General features: G+C 46.2%; 1 protein-coding gene across 2 annotated transcripts in view; it reads left to right on the top strand.

Moving 5' to 3' along the window:
* Nucleotides 1-1,717: 1,717 nt before the first annotated feature.
* The window catches only part of LOC120979403 (coiled-coil domain-containing protein 3-like), a 35,594-nt gene continuing 17,068 nt past the window's right edge, over nt 1,718-20,243 (top strand). The window contains exons 1-2 of one of the 2 annotated variants that reach the window (XM_040408140.1): nt 1,718-1,732; nt 5,755-6,783. In XM_040408140.1, the coding sequence (XP_040264074.1) occupies nt 6,425-6,783 (359 nt within the window). In that variant the 5' untranslated portion in view covers nt 1,718-1,732; nt 5,755-6,424. Of the gene's footprint in view, nt 1,733-5,701; nt 6,784-20,243 lie in introns of those variants that run through there. The other variant, XM_040408139.1, reaches the window with a different exon arrangement.

The raw sequence follows: 20,243 nt of genomic DNA, 5'->3' as shown, positions 1-20,243 counted from the left end.
CGGTATATAGTTTGTGCGGTTTCCACTCTGTCATGGCGGTTACCTCTGGGTCTCAGGGGGCTGTTAGTACGGCTGGGCGGACATGTTGGGACTTTCTTGCAGGCCCCTTACCTTCAGGGCCTATGTCTTTGCTCCTATCCTCCTGGTAGTTTTATACCCGCAGCTATCTCTGCACCTGTCCGCCCAGGCCTGCCTGCTCATCCGCCCAGGCCTGCCTGCTCATCCGCCCAGGCCTGCCTGCTCATAAATCTGCCTCTACACATCTTGTATCCACCATTACCGCCCCACCGGCTTTCCTAGAGGTCTGAATGGTAAATATGCCTAGTTAGGGCTCATGTACACAAACTTATTTTTTCACGTGTCCATTATGTTTTTTTGAGGCCTGTATGCGGAACCATTCACTTCAACGGGGCCACAAAAAAAAAAAACGGAAATGACTCCGTGTGCATTCTGTGTCCATATGTCCGCAAAAAAGGAGAACATGTCCTATTATTGTCCGCTTTACAGACAAAGATGGGACTGTTGGGTGGCAGTTCCATTCCTCAAAATGCGGGATGCACACGAACGGTATCCATGTTGTGCGGACCGTGTCGTGTGCCATTATGACACGGTCGTGAGCCCTTATGCAGAGCCGCATGCCCTATTCTGGACACTCTGCATGTCTGCAAAGATGTGCTATTCAGGAGCCTGGGAAAGCTGGGTGACGGGACTTATGGAAGCTGTACTAGAAGCCATATTGCTTGTCACCCCGCTTTCCCAAAGACAGATTTATCCAAATAACCCTAGGGTTCACACATCATATCTTCTGGCTTGCATCTTGCAAGGGCCACATCTAGAGACCTGCCATCAGAGGTAATTTATTCTCCATTTAAAGGGATCTGGAATTATGTCACTGTAAGGCTACACGCACACGACCGTATGTGTTTTGCGGTCCGCAAATTGCGGATCTGCAAAAAAAAACGGATGACATCCATTTTTTTTTGCAGATCCATTGTAACAATGCCTAAAACGGCCAAGAATAGGACATGTTCTATTTTTTTGGCGGGGCTACGGAACGGACATACGGATGCGGACAGCACACGGTTTGCTGTCTGCATTTTTTGCGGACCCATTGAAATGAATGGGTCTGCATCCAATCTGCAAAAAAAATTAAAAAAAACGGAACAGAAACAAACAACGTTCGTGTGCATGTAGCCTAAGGCCTAGTTCACACTTCAGTGGTTTGGTTAGTGATTTCCATCAGTGATTGCGAGCCAAAACCGGTTGCAGGTCAAAAACACAGAGCAGGTGCCAATCTTTCCATTCTACCTCCTCTCATTGTAGGCTCCGCTCCTGGTTTTGGCTCAGAATCGCTGATGGAAATCACTGAAGTGTGAACTAGCCCTAAGGCAACACATACTCCTTGCTATTCTGTGCGTGTGTAAAGAGCCCCATCTAGTGGCCACAAAACATAACTGCACCTCGCCCTATGACATTCCACATTGCATTCTTACACATTGCCCTGGGGTGAGAGAATTTCAAGTCCATGGATCTGCTTTATGAATTACAAAGAGGACAAAGGCAGCAATAAAAAAAATAAAAAATGAAAACCAGACCAGAGCCACAAATGTTTGCATAGGAGGAAGAGGAGGTTGATGTGCACTCAGAAGAGGATCTGCAGGAATCAAGAAACTTCTAAGGTCTGTGCCAGCTCCTTGTGGCTTCTCCTGTCTCTTCTCTGCATGCTATCCAGGTAATTCCCCTGATACTGCCCACAGAGTCCTATGTATCAAACATTAGGAAGATACTTTGTTACTGCACTGGTTTATTTATGTTATAATTGCTACATTGTATCAATGGTAGTTCCTCCTATTAGGCCTCATTCAGGTTTCCATTTCTATTTGACGAAGATGCGAGTGAAGAATTCGTATTTGGTCCACGTCTCAGTTTTTTTGCCCTCCGTGTGTCATCCATATTCCATATGCATTGCTAGGCTGCAGATTCATTTCCGGAGCGTCTCCTGCCAATGCTCTGTGAAACGCAGACAGAACACGGATGCCGGTCTGTGTAGTGTCTGGTTTTTCACAGACTTATAGGGCCACATTTACTATAGTGTTTGCGTCTTTTTTTTAGGTGTACAAATGCTGTTTTACACATCTATTACTGAGATTGCGCCAGTTTTGAAGGATTTTGTGCCTCGTTCGACCTTTGACGTTAAGGGCTCATGCACATGAACGTATTTTCTTTCCGTGTCCGTTCCACTTTTTTTGCGGACCGTATGCGGAACCATTCATTTCAATGGGCCTGCAAAAAAAAACAGAAGTTACTCCGTGTGCATTACATTTCCATATGTCCATTCCGCAAAAAAATAGAACATGTCCTATTATTATTGTCCGCGTTACAGACAAGTATGGGAGTGTTCTATTAGGGGCCAGCTGCTCCGTTCCGCAAAATACGCAATGCCCACGGACGTCACCCATATTTGTTGCAAATGCGGTTTTTGTGGACTGCAAAATACATATGGTCGTGTGCATGAGCCCTAACTCAGAAGTTTTCTAACTTTTGCAACTTTTTACCGATCCATTTATGCAGGTCCGCCTTTTTTTTTTAAGCCTGAATTAGTCACAAAAACAGTCTAATTCCTACTCCACCCCGGGGCCGCCGTACTTTTTATTGTCGGTTTTGAGTGGTGAAGTGCGACCTTTTTTACATTAAAAGTCGCACTTTCCGGGAGACGTGCAACTTTTCTCCGCACAGATGCAACTTTTTTTTCCCTGCGCAAATAAAGTAGACCAGTCTAAGTGAATATGAACCTGTCGAAATGAAAAAGAACCACCAGAGGTATAACCATACTCCTTGTCTAATTCATGAAGTTCTGCGCGACCTTTAAAAGATTATTAGAACAAAAATGACAGACGAAGAAAATGCGCCAGTTTGATTTTTTTCCCCTAAAAACTGCAGAGTTTGATAAATGTGCCCCATAGACTTCAATGGGCTTTTTTGCTCCGCATCAGGGACCAAAGTAGTGCATGTCTCTGTGGTTTTTTCACTGATCCACGGTCAGTGGTTAAACACATTAGAATCAATAGGTACATGGGATGTCCCACGGAGAACATGGACAGTGCGCGTCCGTGATTCACTGATGTGTGAACAAGGCCTTAGGGGGGTTGCATTTTCGGTATTTTCCCAATAATTATCCACTATTCTCTTTACAAACGGGAGCAATTTGTCTATTGCAGAATCTATGGGGGTCCTACCGATGCCCCCATCCCCGGATCAGTTGCTATTATCACGGGGCATTAATGTATATGCCTAAAGGGATTGTTCCAAGATATAAACTTATCCCCTTTCCAAATAAATGTCTGATTGGAGGGGGTCCGACCCCCAACCATGAGAACAGGGGTCCTGCACACTGCTGCTCCATTCATTCTCTATGGGACTGCTGGAAATAGCCGAGAACAACACTCTCCGGCAATCTCATGGAGATGAATGGAGGAGCAGGGCCCATGTTTGACTGCCACTCCGGACCCCGTTAGTGTGATTGGTGGGGGCTCAGTGGTAGAACCCCAAGATCAGACACCTGTGGATAAATAACATCCACACGGCCTCTGTTTGTTCTCCTGCCCCCATGACAACTACTGTGCATCCATCACAACCTCAATCTGTGTTCCCCTAAACCAGGGATGCTCAACCTGCGGCTCTCCAGCTGTTACAAAACTACAACTCCCAGCATGCCCGTACAGCCTACAGCAGGGCATTGTGGGAGTTGTAGTTTTACAACAGCTGGAGGGCCGCAGGTTGAGCATGCCTGCCCTAAACAGACAGAGTGCCCCCTTGAGTTGTAACTTCAAGGCCCTGGGCTCCAAACCAAAATCTCGTGTGACAGACCCCATCATGCCCATGACCACATGAGGTCACCCCCAGTTTGTGATAAAGAACGAAAACATAAGTGCTTTCCTATAGGAAATAAAATATCGCTATAATGCTTGCAACTATTGCAATAAATCCGGAAAAGGCAGCTTAATGTTAACCCCTAGTGTGCTGCAGCTGAGATCATCTCTGAGGGATTTAGGGGGCGTCAGTGCATCCCCGTTGACCAAGCCACTTAAAAGGGGGAAATGCCTTATTTATGGGACATGTACCTAAGGGCTCATTCACACAAACGTTTTTTGCATCCTGTATACGGAACCATTTATTTCAATGGTTCCGCAAAAAAAAACGGAATGTACTCCGTATGCATTCCGTTTCCGTATTTCCGTTTTTCCATTCCGTTCAAAGATAGAACATGTGCTATTATTGCCCGCATAACGGACAAGGATAGGACTGTTCTATCAGGGGCCAGATGTTCCGTTCCGCAAAAACCGGAATGTACACGGACGTCATCCGTAATTTTTGCGGATCCAATTTTTGCGGACCGCAAAATACTGAAAAAGACATACGGTCGTGTGCAAGAGGCCTAATACATACAACCCTGAGAAAAAGTTAAAGTTCTGCAACTTTCTTGCATTCTTTGCATTCCAATGCCTCAACATTTTCAAGATCTCCGCTTGCTGTCAGTGAATTGGAACATCTGTGTTTATAACTAGAATTGTAAAACTGTCCTGACTTAAAGGGGTTGTTCACCTTTCTAGCATTTTTAATCATACTTACCTGATCCCCGCTGATGGCTTCCATCTCCATCGCTGTCTCGCCGGCTCTGCAGGTCCTGAGTTTCCTGCGTCAACATCCGGTTTGACACCAGGCCGCATGACCGCTGCAGCCAATGAGTGGTCACATATCACGCATGTGGCACGTGACCCAGAGACATGCCACATGGGGGACACTTGACCGCTGCAGCCACATGGGGGACACTTGACCGCTGCAGCCAGTCGATGTTGACACAGAAGATCCATGACCCGAATAGTAAAAGTAGAGTCAGAACCCAGCGGCGGGGATCAGGTAAGTGTGATAACCGCTGTGCGTCCGGTCGGTCACGCTGTGGGGTCTGTTGAAAAAATGCTGGAAACATGAACAAGCCCTTTAATGTTCCTCACGGCTAAGGATTTGCTAACAATGTATCCAGTCTGGACAATCCTCTTTGAGAATACAAATCTCCTGTGCTGATAGTTTGCTACAGTGTATCAGTGCAAGTGAAAAGTACCAGCCTGCAGAGAATTGTCTAGACTGGATACAGTTGCATTCTATAGCTTCTGAAGTCCATCCGCTGACTGCAATCAGAGATTTTGAAGATGCTGAAGAATTGAATCAGAAAGCGTATTAAAGAGTTGCAAAACTTTTCCGTTATTTTTATTATTTTACTCGGACTACTATGAAACAAAGGACCAGTCTACCACACAGGACTATGTGAACATAAATCGTCTACTGCAGAGTGGGGGGGGATCTGGTGTTATTTCAGAGGTTATTTGCCGTAAAACTGCTTGAAACAAGGGAACGAATCTGTTCTGTTTGCCCATATTTCTACTTTATCTATGCCAAGGAGGAACCCCCCCCCCCCCTTTGTTTGGTACTGGTATGGTTAATATTTGGACGTTTCTTGCCTAAGTTTCTGCTCCCATGACTTACAGTCTCTTGTCCTGAAGCAACTTCTTAAAGAGTCGCACAGATTTTTTTTTTTTTTACCCCTTAATCAGTAAAATATGCATGTTTCATAGACGAAAGTGGGAGGGTAGATGATGGGGCTCCTATTACACTTGAATCCTAAATAGGTCTGCAGCCTGTCAGGACCATCTCAAGGAACATGGAAGATGTGTAATGGAGATTTCTTTGTCTCCATAGGGTCCTCAAACAAGGAGGAGAGTTCTCGAGATGCTTCTGTAATTCCTTAGGAAAGGTTCTGCAGACGACCCACATTCTGGAGGCTGCAAAACGCAGCAGGCTGAGGCTGAAAACTGATCTGTCCTGTTTGGCCAGGAATTTGCAGTCGATTGAATGGACTTTAATGAGCGACAGACTTTAGCCATAAGGAGAGTCTCAGCATCACACAGACCCTGGAACGTGTTCCAAACATAACCACAAGTGTCTCCTCTCGTGCCCCCTGTCCTTGTCTTCATAGGGATGGAGTAAGGAGCCAGGGAAGGACGCCAGAGACCTGGAGCACAAAGACAGCTCTTGGCACACTTATCCCATATAGCCTGGAGGAGAAGAACTTTCTTCATCCTATGGTCGGTCCATGTTTGGCCGGTTGACAAAGCTAGACGCTTTCTGACGAAACAAAAGATATCTTCCCATCTTCGAAAAGTCCTTCAGTGAAACAAGACATTGACTGATCTCGGGAATTCCTTCAGGTTTTGATATTCGTTTGGCATCGCTCTTGACATCTGGAACCGTTTCTTTAAACTTGACGAGTCCTTGGCTCCTCTCGAATGTCCTTGGATAGTTTGCCAACATTTATTTAGAGGAGATTTAGGAAGGAAGAGCGTTGTTCTTGGCATCTGTCGGAGATAAAATGCTGGTCTTTGGGCTCATCGTGGTTGGTGGCATCATGGTTGGAGCCCTTAAAGGATGCCAGATGCCTCAAGATTGGAGACCACAGACTGAAGCCTGCAGAGCGGAGTTGGTGGAGACGGTGGTTTTTGCCAAGGTCTTGGCTCTTCATCAGGATAGCTATAGTGTCTACAACTACCTGCCCTGGCAGTACAACTCGGACCTATTCTATTCGGCAGAGATTGAACTCCTGTGTGACCAGGGCTGGGGGAGCATGTTGGAGGTTCCTGCTGGATCCCGACTTAATGTCACCGGACTGGGCTACTTCAACTGTCACTCGTACACTGTGATGGAGAACAACTCCTATTATTTATTTCTAAGGTAACATAATTCTATGATATATACTTGCCTTAACCAGGTCTAGAAAGGGATTTAAGTGTCTGACATGGTCGTCTCTTTAAGATTTTACATAGAGGGTGTGTTTACTTTTGCAACCATCTTTGTATTTCTCCAACGCATCTCAAAACCTAAATAAAGCAATTTTGCAAATCAATAATTTAAAGGGGTATTCTGGTTGTTAAAAGTTAGTGCTCATTCACACGAACGCGTGCTGCCCGTTGCCGTATTGCGGACCGCATTTGCGGATCCGCAATACACGGGCGCCGTTCCGTGTGCATTCCGAATCACGGATGCGGACCCATTCACTTCAATGGGTCCGCAAATCCGGAGATAGGGAACGGTGTGGAACCGAAGCACTACGGAGTGCTCTCTGGGGTTCCGTTCCGTGCCTCCGCACACCGCAGAAAGATAGAACTTGCTCTATCTTTTTTGCGGAACGGATGGATCGCGGACCCATTCAAGTGAATGGGTCTGCGATCCCCATGCGGCTGCCCCACAGACAGTGCCCGTGCATTGCAGACCGCAATTTGCCCTTATACTGTGGATAGGGGATAGCTATTACATTGTGGGGGTCCTACTGCTGGGACTCTCACCGATCACAAGAACAGGGAGCCTCGGAGCTGCAGGTGGAGCATGCACACTGACGATCCCACCGCTCCATGTCTTTGACAGTCGATTACAGCACATAGGTATTTCTGGAACTCCCCTTGGATCCCCCCCCCCGAATGAACAGAGCAGGTCAGACATGCAAACTACCACTCCATTCATCTCTATGGAAGTTCCGGAAACGGCAGTGCCTTGTACTCGGCTATCTTCAGAACTCCCATAGAGATGACTGGAGCGGCAGGGCATATCCTCAACCTGTCGCTCCTTTCATTTTTAGGGGCTCCGAGAGCACGGGGTCCCCATTCTCGAGATTGGTGGGAATCCCAGCCGTAAGACCCCCACTGTGGATAGGGTATAACTTCTCACAACAGGAATAGCCCTTTAAAGGGTGCTTATACTTTTGCAATCATCTGGCAAATCATCATTAAAAAATATCCTATTATTTTGTGTATACAGCTCCTCTGCAGTCCTATATAGCTCCATGGGGACAGTCTACACGCCAGTCCGTGTCCTGCATTCAGACCTCTCTGTCCACTACTTCTGACTAATCGAAGAATGCAGGGTCCGCGTAGGTGCTGTACACACAAAACGAGAGACTTTTAAACAAAATTGCTTCATTTTACACCCAATTTAATTAAAATGGGAGATTAAAGTTGAATCGTCCTCTTCAGATTCGAAATAATCCGACTGTTTTCCTTATTCCTTCCGGGAAAGCTGGGTGACATCCAACATGGCCACCATCAATGCCCCCCACAGGAGTTTGCACAATGCTTTCTTAGTTTTCTGAATAATATGTAAAGTACTACAGTTGTGGCGACCTGATGTGTCTGTCACTCAGCTTTCCCAGAAACAGACAAGTCTGAATAGTATTTTAGGTGTGTTTTAACGGATAGGAATACCGGGAACTTCTCTGCAGGTGTCAAGTAGTAGGTGCAGTCTCACAAGGGGTTAGTCTTACTTTCTATTGTTGGTGGACCTTAAAGGGGTTGACCACCTTTTGTGGAGGTTGGAAAACCCCCCTCCCGGGCCAGAATGGCAAAGTGAAGTATACTTCCCTGCTCCACTCTGCTGGGTCCCAGCTCCTTTGCTTCCCGACCTCGGCTGCCTCGCTCAAGTCCCCCACTGTCAGCATCTGCTTTGATGCTGCTGCAGCCAATGACTGGCTGCTGCGGGGACTTGCCCCTCTTGTGTCACGTGACCAATTGACATGATGCAAGGTGGGCAGGTTCACCGCTGTGGCCAGTCAAAGTTGATGTTGACAGCGAGGGACCTGAGCGAGGCAGCCAAGGCCGGGAAGCGAAGGAGCTGGGACCAAGTGCCGGGAAGTAGCTAACTATGTTTCCCTTTGCATGTGTGCCCAGGAAGGAGGAGGGGGGGGGGGGGGGGTGCCAAAACCACCCCAAAAGGGGACCACTCCCTTTAAAGTAAATAAAAGTAAAAATGTAAATTTCTTTACATACTTTGCCTAATTTCTGATGCAGAACTCCAAATACCCCACATAGATTAAATGGTTAAAATTCAGACCTCCTGTAGCCACCACTAGGAGAAGCTTATTGCATATGGATTTCTACTACTACGACAAACTCAATAATGACACAGTATGCAGTCAGCTCCTGAGCTCCCCCTAGTGGTGGCTGAGGGCAGACAGAATTCTATCATTGCACATTCTGTCTATGCTGGAGATTTGGAGCTCTGTATCAGATAGGGAGAACTTCCTTCATAAATTACTAAACAGTAGGACACGTGGTTGTTTGGTTTGGTGCATTTGCCAATGATATTTTCGTTAAATTCAAAACACATTTTGGTCATTTCTGAGATGCGTTTCAAGGTTTTGCAAAACCCGTGCCAGTTACTCCACCCATGATCATAGAAAAGTCTTCTCGTCAGGTCAGAAATTCAAATTGGGTGACATATACACAGTCGTACACAGGAGTGTGGCCCAACAGGACATGTCCCCAATCTTCTGCGCCAAGGTAGAACAACCAGAAGATCTTGATACCTTACCGTATATACTATATACTTTATACCATCAGGTCAAAATATGGCACCATTCATGTCCACCATTAGTCTAAACTGTTTTAAGCCTCATTCACACGTCAGTGTTTCACGGACTTGTACTGTGCGTGATCTCCACGGACAGCACACGTCCCCATTCATTTTATTGTGTGTATTCAGACATCAGTGTTTTAGCACGGTCCGTGGGTCCGTGTTTTGAGCACGGATGCATGCTCTATTTTGTCCGTGTTCACGGATCCATCATGCCGATTATAGTCTATAGGTCCATGAAAACCACGGATGCCATCCGTGTTGCGTCCGTGTTTCACGGATCATCAAGAAGAGATGCTTTGAAAATCATTTTTCAGCTGTTCAGTGTCAGTGAAACACGGATGGCACACGGACAGCAAAAAACAGACACACGGATACTTCACGGACGCATCACTGTCCACCTTCTCATGGATTTGATCACGGACACAGAGTGTGAATGAGGCTTTATACTTGGTGCTCTTAACTACTGAGCCACCACTACACCACTTCGTGATACTAATGAGGCAACATTGCGACTCTGTGGTTCGTACCATCATGAGGGCATGGAGTACTTCTTAGGGCGTTGTATACCGGCCAAGGATCGGGTCAATTATCATAAAATAACGTTAATATGAATGCTCGTTCTCAATAATAGTCTTATGTAGAAGTGCCGCCAATTACCAAAAAAACTAGCAAAACACTAATTTTCTCCAGGTGATCACATCTTTCATGCGGCACCTAAAATCATAATTAAAAAAAAAAGTGTATAGGGGACCAATGATCGTAATTGCGATCATTCGTTCCCTTTTCACTTAGCATGGGGTTGTGCGAAAGGCATTTTAAACGATCGCCGATCAACTATATCATCGACCAGTGCTTGTCTTTTTTCCCGGCATTGGCCGCGTCACTGATCCCTAAAATGATGTCTGCTAGAAACAGGAGAACATCTGGTAGACCTCCAAAGACCTTTACCTGCCTGCACATTTGGTTTCCAGACAGCAGACGACTGACTGATCCTCGACAGATCCCGATATTTGACCTGTTAGGCGGCGATGATCTCATAAAAACGTGAAAGCAGAGATTTAATGAGGAGCAACCAACGCAGCCTATAACAGAGGGACATAAATCCACAGACGGGGATGGGACTCCCGGGACAGTAAACATCAGGCTGAATTATCTCACATGTGATGAGTCTCGTCTCAGGCCATAAGTCATAGGCTTGTTAACTTAATAGGACTGCAGGAAGGGGGCAGCTATTTTGGCGGTGGAGGGGGGTAGGGGGGTTCTGTGAGTGCTATACTGTACTAAGTAATCAACCCAGGATCTGTATAATGATATTAGATACCACAGGCCGTGGGCTATAATGGTTGTGGGAATTTGCCATCGCAGGGTTACTATAGGTTTCCATGACAACATGGGAACGCCCACGAGAGGCAGCAAAATCAGGCTGCAGCATGAGCGCTGCAGCAATTCTACCGCGCCTCGTGGGCAATACCATGTCATGGGGATTCATTGAGAGGGAGATGGAGAAGAGAGCGGGACCGTTATTATAAGGGAGAACTGCAGCATAGAGCGCTGTACTCCGCTGTTTCCGTCAGCCCCATGGACATTGAATGGCGCAACAGTGCGCATGTGTAACCAGCACTTCGTTTGATCGCGGTGGCTCAGTTCCCACATTCTAATGACTGTTGGGGGTCCCAGTAACCGTAACTTTTTCCCCTGTCCTGTGAATAGGCAATAGATATCCACTGTGGGAAATCCACAGTGTCGTGTCGGTTATCAATTATAAATGCCTGCCTCTCCTCACATTGGCACGCCCCCTGTGCCCCGCTGAAGAGGTGACGTGAGAGCTCTGAATTATGACAATCTATACTTAGTGCCATATTGCAGAGTGCTGGAGTCGCACCCCTTCCCCTTTAATTTATCTTCCAATAATTAGACAGGCACTCTAACATGAAGTGGAATCCCCCTTTATAAAGCACCTGACATGTCTGATTTAGTATATGCTTCTGTTCCCCCGTAAAAATAACAATTCGGGGTTATCTTTTCTTACCGTTCTTCTATTATTCCTCCTGGAAATGAATGAAGAAACTGACAGTACCACTGTGCTTGTCAATGGGGTGCATCCCTCCATAGTCCAATTAATGCTGATAATGTTTTACTGTACAGGGACAAAACCCGTTGAGAATGGTGACACCAGTTGTTAACTTGGTTGTTTATTAATTTCTTCGGATGTAATGCAACGGACGGGCCAACGGCCATGGGTCCCTTAAAGTAAATGTTTTTTCGTGACGCCAGTTGCAGTGAAGCAACAAGTGATATGGTGGTACCCAGGTGTACGAATGCCAGAGTGATAAACGATGGCCTAAATGTCCCTTAATGTTGGCGTGCACGTCTCACGGTGCTCCTACCTGGATACGCTGGAACCAAGGCGTTTTCGTCCAAAGCAGAAAAAGGGGGTAGTAGTAGTAGGGGATGAAGAATAAATGGAGTCCAGACCTTGTGATGAAGTTGATAAGAGCTTTACTTTCAATAAACATTCTTCCAAACAGTTTACGGGCTTTATCTTGGTTTCCAGCAGGCTTTGGCATTAACTGTGGCAGGCAAACTCCTCTCTGCTACATCAGTTGCTCTCTAACTCTGCTGTGCTAACAGGATGGCTATGGAACTCAGCTTCCTCTTTATGCTGTACTTTACTTTGTAATCTGGTCTGTCTCTAGCTTTGTCCAGGGAACTTTACTCCTGGTTTCAGGATTCCAGCTTTGGCCTCTATATCCAGCTGAGCTGAAGGTGCTCAAGCTGGTTCAGACAGGGCTCGTCATCCAGCAGAAGCGGTAGGCTAGAGACTAACTCAAAGTACACTCCTCCCTCCCTGAAGCAAGTAGGACACGCCCACCGCACAACAGAGGGGGGTGGTAGAATGGAAGGAAAAGCTCCATTCTATGGACCTGTAGCTCTGCCATTGATGCTGCCACCCGCTTTTGAACCAGGCATATAATACGTGAACAGTTACATCACAGGTGTCACGGCCTATGGTGTACGCTGTGACACTGTTGCCACACTTGCGGTTGCCCGCGGCAACGTGTTGCTGTGAGAGCATGTGGTGGCAGTGTCTTGGCCTTCTGGGTGATTGCCGTGACATGGTTGCCACGCATGCTGTTGCCGGTGATAACGTGTAGCTTGGTATTCTTGTGTGTGCCCTTCCCCTTTAGTGGCTTCCTTCCTCTGTCTGGTGTTGGTAGGGTTAACTCCCTTCCTAGTGCTTTGTGAACACTGGGTTTATGTGTGTGTGGGTGTGGCTGCTTGGGTTATTTAGCCTCTGCTGGATGCCTGACGCTCAGAGTGTTCCTCCAGCCTTGGTGTGTGCTGGTGGTTCTCTGTTCCTGGCTTTTACCATCTGTCCAGTGAGGGCCATCCTTGTGGTCATCAATGTTATCCCGGTGTCTCCTTCCCTTCCTGTCCTTATTTGTATGGAGTGGGTTATGTTCAGGGTGTTTGTATGTCTAGTTTGGTGTTACATGTCTGGTGGTGTTTGGTGTCCAGCTTGTTTACCAGACATTCCCCTGTCTCATGTTATTGCAGCTATGGTGTCCTGGGTTCCTGTGTGGTTTGTGCTGTGTGCTGTGTCCTTTAATGTTGCTGTGGACAGCAGCACTAGTGCACGGGTTCCAGTCAGTGTGTCTGTGGCAGGTAAGTGTGTTATTGGTTTCGCTTACCTGCCATCTCCTTATGCTGTATGTGTCCCCCTCTCCTTGCAGCCTGGCCTCAGATAGAGACTCCTGTTCCTCCATTACTGAGATGAACAGGTCGTCTCTCCCCTGCTCTTTGGTGAGGGACTACCAGGGCGACTTAGGGTCTCTAGGAATCCTGAGTATGAGTCGTCCTACCATCGGGGTCCGCTCATACGGTGAGGAGTCAGGGAGAGGATTAGGGACGCTGTAGGAGGTGACCAGCTCCCTTATTACTCCTTTTGGCCAGGCTGATCCCCTTTTACCCTTTGACACCGCACGGTGGGGGGTTTCCCCCACTCCCCACCGTGACAACAGGATTATGAATACACGTTTTGCAGGACCTGGAAATTAATACACAGGGTGACATGTGGGGATAGTGGCGGAGTGCAAAAGTGGTAGTGCACCTCTGGGGCATTACATACCCCCTTACTTAAAAGTCAAGCCGCCCTCGGCTTGTGCTTAGGGTATATATATATATATATATATATATATATATATATATATGTATTCTCTAAGTGTACCAGGGAAAAATGTAAGTGCTGCATGAAAATACATACATAGACTGACAAATAAGACGGCTACCTATGGGTAGGGTGAGTAGGGTGTCTAACCACGGTTTTCCCTCTCACAGTGAACCGACCAACCAAATATACTGCACTAAGCGCTCAATACTCCACAACGTGGCCATAGTCGTATATGGAGCGTGGGGGTGTCATATACTGTAATCCCTCCACATGCTATGATACGCTCGCAAACAGAAGGATGACTTCATCATGTATTCCCTTCCTAGCACCAAGGTCTAGTAATGCTTTATGCTTCGTCACCTTGATGTCTGACCAGGTAGCTTTTATACATTTTCCTAGGCTTGACAAAGCACAAGGCCTTAAAACATATACACATTAGGAGGATGAGGCCGAGCTCTCTAATCTCTCCAGACACATAATAGCACCGGATTACTCTTGAGGATCTTAGATCTGCTTGTGACTTCCCACTTGGTTCCCCCTGTGTAGCAATACAATCTATCTAACACAAGGTCACATAAGAATCATTAGTATTTAATGTCCTCAGAGGCAGTCAATAATGAGCAATAGTGATGTAAGACGTGCTTGTGACGTACCAGAGGTCCTCAGAGGCAGTCCATCATAAACAAAGAAGTAAGGTGCTGACTATCTGGCTAAGGCTACATGCACACTACCGTATGTGTTTTGCGGTCCGCAAAAAAAACAAAACGGACGACATCCATATGCCATCCGTTTTTTTGGTGGATCCATTGTAACAATGCCTAAAACAGACAAGAATAGGACATGTTAAAAAAAAAATTGGCGGGGCTACGGAACGGAAACACGGATGCGGATAGCACACTGTACGCTGTCTGCATTTTTTGCGGACCCATTGAAATGAATGGGACCCAGGCGCTGGAACCCAGGCGTTTTCGTCCGAAGCAGAAAAAGGGGGTAGTAGTAGTAGGGGATGAAGAATAAATGTCCATAGTCCAGACCTTGTGATGAAGTTGATTACAGCTTTACTTTCAATAAACATTCTTCCAAACGGTTTACAGGCTTTATCTTGGTTTCCAGCAGGCTTTGGCATTAACTGTGGCAGACAAACTCCTCTCTGCTCCATCAGTTGCTCTCTGACTCTGCTGTGCTAACAGGATGGCTATGGAACTCAGCTTCCTCTTTATGCTGTACTTCACTTTGTAGTCTGGTCTGTCTCTTGTCCAGGTAACTACTCCTGGTTTCATTGAAATATTAGAGAAAATCAAAAACACTCCTGCGCTCCCATACAAAAAAATCTACCAACCTATAGTTGAAGGTCCGCTGCACAGTGTATATAATGGGCTTTGCTGCTAACGCCCAGGGTACAAAATTGATTAAATGTTGATTTACCTTACGGTAAAAGCTTACACTGGCGCTGGTAGGTAGAAATGTGACACATAAAATACAGTGGCTGGATGAATATTCCGATTTAGTAAAAGATGGATATCATTGACAATCCAATGAATTAATCACCGCAATGATAATTACCTTTTCTCTGGATGTGGGCTGGAGAAATAGTCTAAGTTCTTTAAATATTTGCACGGTTCCCGTTCCTGTGTGTAGAGGGGTGTGAAGAGAGGCAAGAACTTCACTGCTCACCTGCTAGCATTCACACTGCTCCGGCCGGTAGCTGCGTGGTGCGAGGGAGCAGACTATGGTTTCGGCGTCCAGGATTTTCTGTGCGTGTGACGTCACCGCGAAGTACTACTGGTGCTCCCAGAGATCAAAGTTCATCCGACGCGTTTCTGAGCCGTTTCTGAGCCGTATTCATCCAGCCACTGTATTTTATGTGTCACATTTCTACCTACCAGCGCCAGTGTAAGCTTTTACCGTAAGGTAAATCAACATTTACTCCTGGTTTCAGAAGCTTCCAGCTTTGGCCTCCATATCCAGCTGAGCTGAAGGTGCTCAAGCTGGTTCAGACAGGGCTGGTCCAACACGGATATGTTCCTGCTTCCTTCCCCTAGCAGGGGGTATACTAGACTCAACCTCTCCCCTAGAAGGGGTAGGCTAGACTAACTCTAACTACATTCCTCCCTCCCTGCAGCAAGTGGGACACGCCCACCACACCACAGAGGGGGGTGGTAGAATGGAAGGAAAAGCTCCATTCTATGGACCTGTAGCTCTGCCATTGATGCTGCCACCTGCTGGTGAGTATGAAAGAGAGAGAAAGAAAGTGTGAGGGTCGGACGGATCTGTTGGAAAGGGTTCCACTAGATCTGAAAGACTTGAGGCGCCTTGGGTTTATAGGAGTGGAGTGGAAAGAAGGTAGGGTGCTAGATACTAGAGGCTGCTCCGGGTATAGTCAGGTCGACATAGGTGTCTGCCTGTAAAGGATATGGTAGTGAGCCAAATTAGGGGGACTGGTAGGTAGAAATACCCTCCAGGTCTCGCCTATTTGAAATATACCCTTTTGGGCGCCAATAGCAGTTGATCGTTAATGGTTGGTATTTGGGCTTTGTATTTGTAAAAGGAGCAAATTTTAAGGTGTAGGGGTGTGTATAGAGGTATCAATGTGTGTGGTAAAGACACATATATATATACGCACATATAAAACCTGCACAAAAGTTCAAAAGATTGTACACATATAAAAGATCTAAAAAGTCTGCAAAAAGGATTAAAAGATAGGTAGGATCACTGCAAACCGTCTCGAGTGCCTAAGAGACCGTGTTCTGCAATATTGTACACTGTATAGTATGGTACAGTATGTAATAGGTTAAAAATCTGTATAAAAGGATACCAATATATATATATTAATAATATATTTAAAATAATGTGGTATCGTGGGTTCAGTTACTCACTTCACGGGGGGGTTTGGGCGGTTTACCAGGATAAGCATAATACACCTGTAAACCGAGTACCCCCCCAGCCTGGATCGCTTGTAGAGTTTTAACGGAAGAAGGCAGCCAATCACACGGGTGCTTCTCTTCAAAGGTCTTTATTGCATGTACATATAAATCCGGCTCAACGCGTTTCGGGACAGGCACATCCCTTCATCAGGAGCAATAGTGTCCCTGTCTATAGGTCCAGGTATATATACCCTAGGTGTCTTAATGAATTGTTTGTTAAGATGGCCACTAATTGGCAAAAGAGCGCCGAAAAACGGCGCCAAAATAGCATTCGGGGACCGCCCATATGTGGGAGAAGGCGTCTCTAGCCTATCTGTGCGGTCGGCCGTAACTGAACCCACGATACCACATTATTTTAAATATATTATTAATATATATATATTGGTATCCTTTTATACAGATTTTTAACCTATTACATACTGTACCATACTATACAGTGTACGATATTGCAGAACACGGTCTCTTAGGCACTCGAGACGGTTTGCAGTGATCCTACCTATCTTTTAATCCTTTTTGCAGACTTTTTAGATCTTTTATATGTGTACAATCTTTTGAACTTTTGTGCAGATTTTATATGTGCGTATATATATATATGTGTCTTTACCACACACATTGATACCTCTATACACACCCCTACACCTTAAAATCTGCTCATTTTACAAATACAAAGCCCAAATACCAACCATTAACAAAAGGGTATATTTCAAATAGGCGAGACCTGGAGGGTATTTCTACCTACCAGTCCCCCTAATTTGGCTCACTACCATATCCTTTACCTGCTGGTGAACCAGGCATATAACACATAAACAGTTATATCACAGGATTATGAATACACGTTTTGCAGGACCTGGAAATTAATACACAGAAAGACTTCATGTTAACCATAGGAGATAGTGGCGGGGTGCAGAAGTGGTAATGCACCTCTGGGGCATTACAGTAACAGAGGAGCACAACACTCCTATTCTTAAATCTATTAGGTTTAAGCAGCTTACAATATCATCTAGAAACTATGGGGGAGATTTATCAAAACTGGTGTAAAGGAAAACTAGCTTAGTTGCCCATAATGACCAATCAGATTCCACTTTTTATTTTTCAGTGCCCCATTGGAAAATGAAAGGATCAATTTGATTGGTTGCCATGGGCAACTAAGCCAGTTTTCCTTCGCATCAGTTTCGATAAATCACCCCCTTTGGGTAGATATAAGAAAATGTCTAAAAGAGAAACCATCTCTGTTGCCAGTAGCAACCAATCACTGCTCAGCTTTCATTTTGTATTTTTCTCTTGAGAAATGAAAGCTGCGCTGTGATTGGTCGCTATGGGCAACAAAGATGGTTTCTTTTTTTAGTCAGTTTCATAAATCAGATTTTACCTCTTTATAATGTGCCATTGTTTTCGGGCAAGAAACCGTAGTGTAATCTGAGGCCCAGAGTGAGATACAGGTGGCACACGCTGCCAAGATTGTAAAAAGATGGCACTTATCCTAAACGAGAGCTTGCTGGGCCTTGTAATCACTGAATGTCAGAATTAACCGTACTCTAAAACATACCCGTTATTAATATACGTTAAAACCACCTGCAATAGAAATGTCAAATAATCAAAGATCGAATAATAAAAGTGTTAAGCAGGGTGGAGCTGAGGCAGGTGGGGCCCCTAACAACCAGATACGGTTATAATTAGGACGTATTACTTTCTGGCGGTTACTCGCGGTTCGTTGTCCGCCGACTTGATTAGTGGCTCTCAGTATATTGGTATATTGAGGGCTCTTGGCGTATATTCTATCTGTGACGCTCCACAGGGCTGGACTGGAGCACTTTCAGGATCCTGTAGGGTGTCAGGGTGTCAGTCACACAGTCCAAATCCTGTGATTTCTGCAGGTTATGGAGTGGCCACAAAAAAAAAAAAACTGGATCTAAAAAATCCCCTTTAGTCAATCATGGTCGGGACAGTCAAAGGCCTCATGCACACGAACGTTGTTTGGGTCCGCAAAAAATGCGTCTCAGATGCGGACCCATTCACTTCAATAGGTCCAGAAAAGACGCGGACAGCACTGCGTGTGCTGTCCGCATCCGTACCTCCGTTCCGCGGCCCTGCAAAAAAAAAAAATAGAACATGTCCTATTCTTGTCCATATGGCAGACAAGGATAGGACTGGTCTACTGAGGGCCAGACCTTCCGTTCCGCAAAATGCAGAACGCACACGGCCGGTATCTGTGTTTGGCGGATCCGCCATTTGTTGACCACAAAACAGGGTACGGCCGTGTGCATGAGGCCTATATACTGTCAAGTGCCCCTGCCTAAAAGCAGAGTAAATTTTCGGGGCGGCTCACTTATTGGTGGCTGTCCCTAAGGGCTCAATCAGATGACGGTCCGCAAATTGCAGATCTGCAAAACACAGATACCGGCCGTGTGCGTTCCACATTTTGCGGAACAGAACGGCTAGCCCTTTTATAGAAATGCCTATTCTTGTCCACAATTGCGGACAAGAATAGGACATGTTCCATCTCTTTTGCGGGGCTACTGAACGGACATACTGATGCAGATAGCCCACGGTGTAATACATGGCAAAATTGCAGAACGGATGAGGACACAAACATACGGTTGTGTGAGGCTGTTTGGAGGCGTTTTTGGAGCTGATTTAATGCTGATTTTGAGGAAGAAACTCGGTGTGAACTGGCCCTAATATTGTCAAGTGCCCCTGCCTAAAAGTGGAGTAATGGCCTCGAAAGGGTCAGCCCCACTTATCAGTGGCTGTCCCTTAGGAAAAGAGAGACCCTGCCGAACCAAAACATCCCAGCGCGTTTCCCCTGCATAAAGCCTCATTCACACATCACTGTTTCACAGACGTGTGCTGTGCGTGTTCTCCACGGACAGCACACGTCCCTATTCATTTTAATGTGTGTATTCACACATCAGTGTTTTAGCACGGTCCGTGGGTCCATTTTTTTTTAGCACGGATGCATGCTCTATTTTGTCCGTGTTCACAGATCCATCACACCCATCCATCACGGACCCATATAGTCTATGGGTCCATGAAAACCGAGGATGCCGTCCGTGTTTCACTGCTCATCAAGAAGAGATTCTTTGAAAATAATTTTTCAGCTGTTCAGTGTCGGTGAAACACAGATGCAACACAGACAGCAAAAAACGGACACACGGACCCAACACGGATCATTTACGGACAGCTTCACGGATGCATCACTGACCACCTGCTCACGGATTTGAGCATGGACACGAACGTGTGAATGAGGCTTAAAGGGAGTCTGTCACCACATTTCAGCATATTAGACTGATCAAATAGGGTTATATGTGCCACCCAGAACTTAAAAACAGTACCTTTGTTGTAGAAAACGGACCTTTCTTTTAGCCGAAAATGAACTTTTAACATTATGTTAATGAGCCCTCTCATGTGCCCAGGGCGGCGTCTCAATCCTCCGAGCCCCAGGCAGCACCTCCTCACCGGCTCATAACCCCGCCCTCCGTGCGCCTCTGCCCGCCCGTTTACTCCCCTCCTCTGTCCTTTTCCACTGCAGCTGCGCGGTCAAATTCGTAGCGGGCGCATGTGCAATGCGATGCCCGCTCCTGGCAGGGCATCGCAATACCTACTGCGCATGCGCCCGCTACGAATTTGACCGCGTAGCTGCAGTGGAAAAGGACAGAGGAGGGGAGTAAACGGGCGGGCAGAGGCACACGGAG

The sequence above is a fragment of the Bufo bufo genome, chromosome 9 (genome assembly GCF_905171765.1).
Source record: "Bufo bufo chromosome 9, aBufBuf1.1, whole genome shotgun sequence".
Taxonomy (NCBI): domain Eukaryota; kingdom Metazoa; phylum Chordata; class Amphibia; order Anura; family Bufonidae; genus Bufo; species Bufo bufo.
The sequence above is the reverse complement of the archived record's forward strand: the minus strand, read 5'-3'. Positions and strand labels throughout refer to the sequence as shown.